General features: G+C 37.9%; 1 protein-coding gene across 1 annotated transcript in view; it reads right to left on the bottom strand.

Annotated features, from left to right (window-relative positions):
• LOC109829727 overlaps positions 1 to 10,137 on the bottom strand; it is a 16,490-nt gene extending 6,353 nt beyond the window's left edge. Inside the window, exon 1 of the mRNA XM_020396766.1 lies at positions 9,846 to 10,137. Within this exon, the coding sequence (XP_020252355.1) occupies positions 9,846 to 10,137 (292 nt within the window). The remainder of the gene's footprint in view (positions 1 to 9,845) is intronic.

Below are 11,025 nucleotides of genomic sequence, written 5' to 3'. Positions count from 1 at the left end.
AGAAGAACAAAAAGCAAATTCAAATGTGGAGATTGTTGCTTGGGGCTCAAGACAAATCCAATGGCTCATATTCATTGAAGATTACTATAAATAGGGATAGAGAGTGAGGGGTTAGGGGTGTGAAAATTTTTGTAACTCCTTTTGGAGAGGAGGGCTACTCTTAATTGAGAAGGCCTTCCAAAAATTGTAACTTTAGTTGCAATTAATAATAATAATTTTTTCACCACTTTAAATATTTCTTCTCTTTGTTGGATGATGAAGATGGAGATGAAGAATTATTTAGAGGTTTGCATTTTCTTTCCTTTTTCTCTTTTATTTCCTTTTTATTGCTTATTAGTGTAGATTTATTTCTATGCTTGTAGTTTAGATTTTATTTTCTTGTTAAATAGCCAAGAGGTTAGAACCCTCTTGCCTTAGATTTATTTCATGCTTATAGAATAGATTTAATTTCTTGCATTTAATTCTTGTAATTTTATTTTGTAGTTTAGATTTTGCACTTTATTTTGTAGTTAGATTTTAATTTCTTATACTATTCACCTTGATGCTAGAACCCTCTTGGGTTTAGTTTTTCTTTTTGTTTATTTTGTTTGATTCGCCTTTAGGCTAGAACCCTCTAGGGAATCACCATTTTCTAAGAAGTGGGTTTAATTGTAGATTACCCATATCTATAATTGAATCCACCATCTTTAATTTCTTGCATTTTCTTTTATTCTTGAATTTTATTTTCTTGATGCTAGGAACCTCTGGGTTTAGTTTTCTTTTTGTTTATTTTGTTGATTCGCCTTTAGGCTAGAAACCCTCTAGGGAATCACCTTTTCTAAGAAGTGGGTTAATTGTAGATTACCATATCTATAATTGAACCACCATCTTTAATTTCTTTGCATTTTCTTTTATTCTGAATTTTTTTCTTATTCTTGATTTTTATTTTCCTTTTCCTTCTTGCCTTATTGATCATATTCATTCTTTGTCACATCCACTCTCACTCATATCTCTCTGCGATTTAACACTATCACTTCCACTCTCTCTATCTCTCCACAATCACATTCACTTATCACTCCTACTTGTACACACACACAACATAAGAACCGATTTTATATTTTCTCTACAAAACACCTTCCTCGTGGATCGATATGCTTAAATACTATAACTTGACACGGTTGTGCACTTGCAACCTTTTTGGTACTTGTTTATGCCGCATCAAGTTAAATAACTGTCGGTGCATTGAGGGTCCCTAATTGGACTTTTGGCGATGGATATATCGTCGCTAAAAGTCAACGACAGCTATTTGGAGATGGATTTTCCGTCGATCTATTTTTTTAAAAACAAATTGACATATAGCGACGGCCTATTAGCGACGGTAAAGTTTAGCGATGAATTTTTATGTTCGTTTTCCATCGCTAAAGAGTTTTTTAAGCGATGGCCTATCGACGGATTTCGTGTCCATTTTTCGTCGCTAAAGAGTTTTTTAGCAACGACCTATCCGTCACTAAAAGTAACCTATATTTTTTTAAAAATGCTTTGAAAATTGATAGAAAAACATGTACAATAGCATAAAATTTTTTAAACCCTGTTCAATCAACAATATCATGCATATATAACACATATAAACCCTGTTAAATCAACAATATCACGCATATATAACACATATAATACATATTTCAATAAAAACAAATAAATTATTACATATTGTTTTTACAAACACATTCATTTTTCAAAGTTAAAATATTACAAATCATTCCTTATCACTTGCTCCACCATGACTACACCCGGCTCCACCTTCTCCAGAAGTCCAGGCCTGCAAATTTAAATCAAACGTTAACAAGAGTTATAAAGCAATATACATCACCAAAAATTAAATTTTACAGTAAAATAACAAATTATAAGCCAACATGACATGACATGCAAGTTTAGCAATATGAGAGAGTATCATGGCATATTTATATGTGTTATATGTTTTGGAGAGAATATCATGACATATTCTTACTTATGTATTATACGCACACACGCATGCACAATTCTCTCACCATGCACGCAGGCACCATAACCCCACTCACAATTCTCTCACCACACATACACACTATCAACACCACCATCAACACGCACGCACGCACGCACCCTAACCCCACCCACAATTCTCTCACCACGCACGCACGCACCCTAACCCATTTTACAGTAAAGTAACAAATTATACGCTAACATGGCATGACATGCAAGTTTAGCAATATGAGAGAGTATCATGGCATATTCTTATGTGTTATATGTTTTGGAGAGAATATTGTGGCATATTCTTACTTATGTATTATACGCACACACGCATGCAAAATTCTCTCACCATGCACGCACGCACCATAACCCCACTCATAATTCTCATGCACGCACTATCAACACCACCAACAACACGCATGCACGCACGCACGCACTCTAACCCCACCCACAATTCTCTCACTGCGTACGCACGCACGCATCATAACCCCACCCACAATTCTCTCACCACGCATGCACACATTCTAACCCCACCCAGAATTCTCTCACTGTGCACGCACGCACGCACTCACCCTAACCCCACCCACAATTCTCTCACCACGCACGCACGCACCATCACATGAAAATATTATAAGTATATATTTTTGGCTTTATGTTAGATTTAGGGTTAGGGTGTGTGTGTAACAGACCAAACCGTAAGATCTTGCTTATAACACAACATATCTTCATTTATAGTTGTTAACTATGGAAAAGTTGAACTATAATGTTCCATTTTGGGTTTCATTAATTTTTATACCTTGTAGTGTCCTTTATGGTTAAATTCATGTATGAGAAAGAGTTAGAGAATACAAAATTATTAAAAAGATTTAGAGAATATAAAATTATTTTATCACAATCAGTTATATGGTTAGTCTTGTAGACAATGCCCAAGTGAAGGTAATAAATAAACATATGGATTAGTTCTAATTATAGTTTGAATAATTAATATTTTTATTGGATGTAGTTCTAGTTCTTCAAGATATACATAGCTGGTTGTTAAAGCTCGATTATTACATAGCTAGTTCTTAAATTAAAAAAAAATAAAGTATATATATTACCTGATCCGCCATAAACCGTCTCTTATATGCATCCTAAGCCTCCTGAGGCAGAGTTGACATGAACTGCGATAACTATAATTCCCTCTGCTCTCGACACCTCTGTTCTTCTTCTGCCATCCACTGATATACTGTTTGTTGCGCCTGCTAATCTTCAATCGCTTTCAATTGCTGCTCCACCATTGAGTCTTGATATGAACTGCTTTCTCTAATGTTCCTGGTGGTGGTGCAGACTCGTAAGTGCTACTAGACTCGTGCGGCCAATGCTCGGATCCTCTCCATCGGTATCTGTTCTTCCTACTCGATCCAATGACCGTCTCGATGATAGAGTCCTCCTCCTCTCTACTTAGCCGGGCCGGAGTGTTAGAACTGACCTGAGACTGAGACGTTTGTTCCTGTACCTTGGCATGTAATTTCTTATGCGATATATCAAAACAACCTGGGCAAGTTGACTTATTAATGATGCATTAGTATGAAATTGAAGATACAAATGAACTGCTACTTATAGCCAGATCCTTATCCTTCGCTTTCTCTCTTCATCGACGTAATTCGGGCTTTAGGAAGTCAGAATATGATTTGCAAAATTTCTGAGATCTACTATTCTCTATTTTATTCAAATATATTATTAACCTATAACACATAAATTATACTCAAATTCAAAAGATAAAAGCTAATATATTATATACATCAAGCTCTAATTGATGATAATGCTGACTAAAGAACCTGGAGCCCTCGTGATGCTCATAATTGCGGGGTGCGTTGCGGTTCCTCCTTGCTGTTTTAGCTTGAGCATGCAAAACAATGTCAAATCAAAACAATATAGAAATTCAAACAATAAATAAAAATATGTACTTCAATAATACCTGAATTTCGACCGTATCTCAGTAACCGCAAAGTGCAAAAACATCTACACCATCTACACGCTCGTCAAGATGCTAGAAGCACACTCCCAATCTTCTGTTATTTGAACAAAATATTTTTTTTTTCAGCTCAAACCGCCATCTCTTGAATGATAGATTAATTTGCACGAAGCAGTAAGTCCAAGCACAAATGTTACCGTCAAGAAAGGAAAATCACTTCAGCGTATAAAGAAAAAAGAGATACAAATTAGAGTATTAACCATAATAATAAACTAATAACAAATAATGATGAAAATTAAAATAAATGACTCACACATATATATCTCCAACAAGCCACCAGCGCATCAATCCGCTGTGATTTCCACGTCAAAAAAATATTGAAGAAATCATGTCTCCTGGCTAAAGCGACAAGGAAATTATTGAAAGCATTGGCAAAGGCCTCAACAGGCACTCCGTTCTCCCATCGGATCATGGACCCTCGATGAATATTAGGGATGAAGCTCTGTTCCCTGGTAACACCGCGGTCGCGCCTAGCAGGTCGCCTGGTACCTACGAAACAATAAAAATCAGGTGAAATATAAATCAATCCATATTGATAATAAAAATTAAAATAACAATCAATAAACTATAAAAAAAATCTATTCATACCTTTCAGTTTGACGCATCTACGCCTTGCTTGTTCGTACCTATGCTACGTGATAGGTCGCAAAGCATGATAAGAATCCCAATCCCCCTTCACCTTGGCCGAGCCGTGGACTCACTGATCCATAATAGAATCTGGCGATAGTGCCACAGCTTCTACAGCTATGCTATTCGGCTCATATCTCCACTCCAATACATCTGCATGCGGCGGCGGCGGCAGTGACATCTCCGCATGCTGTGTAGGATCAGCCTGTGTATTTGCGTCATGTGGAGCATCTCCGCATCCAATGTATTATGGCGACAAGTCCTGTGTAGCATCTCCATGTCCTGTGTAGGAAATGTTAAAAAATAATGTTAGGCTCACATTAATAGTTTATAGAAATGTACAAATAATGTCCTGTGTAGGAAATGTTAAAAAATAATGTTAGGCTCACATTAATAGTTTATAGAAATGTACAAATATAACAAATAAATAAAAATACCTAAAAATAATGTTAGGCTCACATTAATAGTTTATAGAAATGTACAAATATAACAAATAAATAAAAATACCTGACGTAGAGGCATATGCGTCGCCTCCAGAATGTCTACCAAAAAGTCTTTCAAGCGCTTTCTTACATAATCCTACTTTGAAAACATAACGAGTATCCAACAAAAACATATAATGCAAATAATTAATAAAATAGTACATGGCAACAGAATCGTGTGTACATGATGTCCAGTCAAATAGATAATGTAAAGACAATACTATAATACATGACACACACTGATACATGATAACCAGTCAAACAGATAATATAAATGCAATACTATAATACATGACACACACTGATGTCCGATACTATAATACTACGAGCATGTACAAATTATAATAAAACACAATGAATGTTCTTTTTAATTCATAACCAAGTATTACATTGTTATGATAATGTTGAGGCTATACTCTGTGACAGTGTGCGGATAGCCTGCGACCGTGTGCGTGCCGACAAAAAGACTATTCTTATAGTTTTGTCGACTCCACTGCGGTCTGGTTTTTTACCTTTACGCCTTGGCTCACATATAATCGCAGGTACATCAGGGCACGTTAGTGCAATTTCATCGGCCAGATTATTATTTTGTGTCAAGGAAAACTCAGCAACTGTTTTGTCGGCCAAGATAACCTCCTCCATCGGCCAGATTATTATTTTGTGTCAAGGAAAACTCAGCAACTGTTTTGTCGGCCAAGATAACCTCCTCATCGTGATCTTCGTCAGACACGGCTTCATGAAAACTCAGCAACTGTTTTGTCGGCCAAGATAACCTCCTCATCGTGATCTTCGTCAGACACGGCTTCATAAATGTAGGCTCTAAGCGGATTCTTAAGGACAACCCATTCGTTATTTTTCATTATATCTTTGACATAAAAGTACTATTTGGCATGAGCAGCTAACATGTACTTTTTAGTCTGATATATTTCCTTATTAGTATTAACGAGTGTGTAACCGTAGTCATCCTTCATCTTTTTCTTCTCACACCAACGAACCTTAAACATTACATGACCGACCTCCTTATTAATCCTATAGAAAATCTCCATGATGTCTTTTACCTGACCGTAGCAATAGATTTCCCCTTGTATCGGATTTAAATCTTTTGAGCTAGCATATGACAGTTGCGAGAAGAAGCAGAACACACTGCTATTTTGCATTTGTCGTCTCTCTTCGAGACCGATGGTGTTAAACCTAAAGCCGTTGACACAGTAGTCACCATAGTGCTTAACCATGTTAGAAGTACCTCTGGCATATAAATAAACTTTCTCAGACAGGTTAACCCCATTCGTAATTCATTTGTCAACCTTTAAGAAAAGAAAAAAAATAGTTTACATATATGGTGGCAGGCACATATATTTGATATATGAATCAGAAACATAAAAAAAATCTTACTTCACCCATCATCCATGCAGGGAATTGTCTAGAGTGTGTGTCCATAACTCTTTTATTTTTTGTTCTGTATTTAAGAGTAGTCTGGACATATCGGATGTGAAGACTAGAATAGAAGCATTTATAACGGTTAAATAGAGATAATTATTGTGAGGTGATATGATCTAATTCAAACGGTTAAATACTTACATTGCGTATATGTTAAATATAGTATCATTGCTCAGGATATATGTGTGGGCTTGATCTAGCTCTATTCTGGGGAATCAAGTGTCCTCCCCACGATCATTGTAGAATGTTCCGTTAATTATTCATTGGGGATGGGTTAGCATTGTCTTCACACCTTGTAAGTAACGAGAGATGAAATTCAAACTCTCGTTACTTATGTAGTTCTCTGTGATCGACCCTTCAGGACGTGCACGATTATGCATCAGTTGTTTCATGAAACCCAAATACCTATAAGCATATAGTTTCATGATTTGTGACAAAATGGAACTGAGAAATATAATTTGACAAATATTAAATGAACATTATAATGATAAATACCTCTCCACAGGGTACATCCAGTGATATTGAATTGGTCCTGCGATGCGGGCTTCGTATGCTAAATGTATTGTGAGATGCACCATGACCGTAAAGAATGAGGGTGGAAATAGTATTTCTATTTTACACAGTGTATTAGCAACAAGTCTCTCTAATTCTTCAAACTCCCTGATATCAATCACCTTGAAACACAACTGCTTGAAGAAACTGCATAATTCTATTACCACCATCGTGAGTTCCTTCTCAGCATGTCACAATACAACTGGGAGAAGTTGATGTAATAGAATATGATGGTCATGTGTCTTGAGTACCAAAATCTTTCTGTCCTCAATATGCACATTTACTAAAATGTTTGAAGCATAACCATCCGGCGTCTTCACGAACTTTAGAAATAAACACATATTGTGGACATCATCCTTCGACAGTGTGACACGGGAAGCTGGGAGTTCAAACTTTACGTCACCCTTATCTATAGCTTGCAGTTCAGGATGGATGTTCAATTCTGCTAGGTCTCGACGTGCCCTTAAGTCATCTTTTGATTTTTTTCCCCGTCCTGCAACAAAGTGTTCAAGAGATTCTCGCATATGTTCTTCTCGATGTGCATGACATCCAAGTTGTGACGTATTTTTAAACTTTTCTAATATGACAGCCGATAAAATATGCTGAATTTTGACCATCCATGTGGAAGTTCAGTGTCCTTAGAGACATGCCCTTGCGACTGGACATTGCGAGGCATATTTCCTTTCGATTTGCCCTTGAGAAATAGCTTATCATTTTCCTTTCCCTTCCATTTTTGCTTCAATATTTTTTTCTTAACCATAAATGAGTTTTCTTTGTTGAACCTTTTCTTTCCAAATATTTTTCTAGGTAAAGGATGTAGAAGCTCAAATATTTCTTCTCCGGTCAGCCTTGGTAGTGCCGGTCTGCTTTTTGAAATGCCGTCGAACTTTCCTACTAACTTTCTGAACTTGTGCCTTGTAGGCAACCATCTTCTGTGTTGCCAATAACAAAACTTATGACTATACTTCAGAAACTTTCTCTCATAGTCTGACATGCAAACCGGACAAGCAAACTAACCCTTCGTCGAACATCCAGACAGGTTAGCATATGCCAGGAAGTCATTAATTGTCCACATGACCATTGCCCGCATACAGAAAGACTCCTTACCATAAGCATCATAAGTACTGACACCTTCTTCCCAGAGAAGCTTTAGGTCGTCAATTAATGGTTGGAGGAAAATATTGATGCCATTTCCAGGAGAATATCTTCCAATGATCAAGAGTGAAAGTATCATGTATGTCTGCTTCATGCACATCGATGACGATAGGTTGTACGGTGTCAGCAACACTGGTCATGTAGACCAAGTGGAACTCATTAATCCAAACGGATTAAATACATCGCTAGCAAGTCCCAACCTAATATTCCGAGACTCCTTACCAAAGTTGGGGTATATACAATCGATGTTGTAGGCTATCTAAAAATCACAATAGATAGCTGATCCCCCCATCAAACACCAATGATGGAAGTTATAATCTGACGACTTCCAAAAGGTTATAATTTAAAGACTTTCACATAGATCGATGAATGTTATAATCTGACAACCTTCACAACAACCAATGAAAGCTCTAGTTCAACAACCTTCACAATCAACATCGGGAGTTACAATCCGACGACTCTCATATTTTCAATGAGTCAAGATGAAGATTACAAGATGACGGTCTTTGCAACGTTCTACAGAAGAAGTTATAAGTCATTAGCTTCTTCTAAAACGCGGATTTCACCTTCGCGTTTCAGTTCTTAAAACGAAGGCGACCCCCGCGTTTCCGAGCTTCAACAAGCAAAACGCAGGCGACCCCCGCGTTTCCAACCCTCAGCAAACCAAATGCTGGCGGCCCTCACATTTTTTTAATATCCAGCGGATGCCCAACTCCTCGTCTCTAGTCTAAAACACGGAGTTAGGGTCCTGAACGCTAACTTGGGCGTTTGACTCGTTCAAACACGTGCTGAACGGTTGCAGGAACCGTTTTCCCTCTACGATTTGAGGGATATCCGCCCCACTTAGGAGCGGATTAAGGGGGGGCGGTTATACCCCTCTCAACCCTATTATGGAGAGAATTAATGGGGTGGTTACACCCCTTAATTCCCTATAAATGTGGGTAAACTCAATGGAGTTCGAGCTGACTTTTTTTGGAGGGGAGGAGTTGGTTTTTTGGATCTGAGACTTGGCAGCGAGGAGGAGATCTTTGGCTTCTTTTTGGGGATCTTCGATTTGGAGTTTTGAAGATCAAAACTGCACAAAAGAGAGATCAACATTCATCTTTTGGGAGCAGTCCTGAGATCTTTCGGCCTTGGCTGATTAACTGACTTTCGGTTCAAATTAACTCTTTCATAGAGTTTCAAACTCGTTCAGAGTTTTAAACTTGCTTTGCAAGTTCTCCACAGCGTCAAATCGTGAGGAGGAGATACCATTCTAGTGAATTAAGACGTTCGGATCGTCAACGGAGAGCAAACTCGACGCGAGCATTCGAGGGAGGTACTCCATCTCCACCATGAAGAACCCAGAATTAAACAAAGGGGAGAATCCAGATCATTCTCCTCTCTTTTGTAATCAGGAAATCCAAATTGTAATCAAGATCGAGAGAATAAAACATTCAATTCTTTCATTTTACTTACTTTAAATTTTCTACCAACAGATGTGCTTCCATGCCTCACCATCAGCAGGATGTCTCAGTATCTCATCCTCTTTGCGGTCGGTTGAGTGCCATTGCATATTCTTAGCCAGCTCAGCAGACATATAAAACCTCTACAACCTGGAATAATTGGAAAATATCGGAGAACCTTCGTAGGGATTCTGCTCTGCTTATTGGATGCACCGCCTTCGGATGTGCTCGTATGTTCTCCTTTCCAACGTGATACATGACACATCGGGCATTCCTCCAGAGCTTCACTACCCTTATTGTATAGGATGAAGTCGTTAGGACATGCATCTATCTTCTTGTAATCAAGCCTCAGCGTATCAACAATCTTGTGGACTTCGTAATAGGTTGCAGGGATGCTTTTCTCGTCGCCTGGAATAACTTTCCTCAGCAAATCTAATAACATCTCGAAATGTGTAACAACTATCCCACTGAGTATTTAGATATGAAGAAGCCTCAGCATAAAAGAAAGCCTTGTAAACTCCTTGCACCCCTCGTATAATGGTGACTCGTTTTCTTCAACAAGTCTCATCAATCAATCTACATCTTGAAACATATCAGTAATGCTGACATCACTCACCGTCGTCACAGTAAGAATATCTTCCAATATATCAGTTGTGTCAACTGTCAGATTGTCGACTTCAGTGAACTCTTCATCTGATTGCATCACCGGGACGCCTTCACCGTGATAACTCCAAAATACATAATAGCTATCAAATCCATTAATTGATAGATGAAAACTTACGTCACTCCTAGCCAGCATTTTATCATTCCTGTAATTCTTACAAGGACAAATAATCGACACACTCAGCGACTGTAGAGGGTTTGTGTCAGAATAGGCTAAGAAAGCTTCTATCCCATCCTTGTATCAGGCGTCTAGATGCCTCCGATCATATGGTATGCTCATGAACGATTTGTCAAGAACTGTCCGCATCTAGAATTTAAAAATTAATGAAAGTGAGCATATCCCTACATATATCATTTTAATTTAGGACAAGCGTGTGTGACTGGCTGTCAAAGGAAGGCTTCTATCCCATTAGGTATGTAAACGCGGTGTGTATATGTATTTACGTGTGTTCAAGTGTACTTTCATTTCGTTAGAATTTTGACAGCACCTATCCGCTATTCTCCGAGTACACTATAGTGAGAACGATATACTCCTGCATATCCCTCCAACATTTATACACAGAGAACAATGAGTAAGCACCACCAAAACTCTGATAAAATGAAAGTACACAAGAACACACGTAAATACATATACACGTCACGTTTACATATCTAACACGTCCAAATA

This window comes from Asparagus officinalis, chromosome 2 (genome assembly GCF_001876935.1).
Source record: "Asparagus officinalis chromosome 2, Aspof.V1, whole genome shotgun sequence".
Classification (NCBI taxonomy): Eukaryota; Viridiplantae; Streptophyta; class Magnoliopsida; order Asparagales; family Asparagaceae; genus Asparagus; species Asparagus officinalis.
The sequence above is the reverse complement of the archived record's forward strand: the minus strand, read 5'-3'. Positions and strand labels throughout refer to the sequence as shown.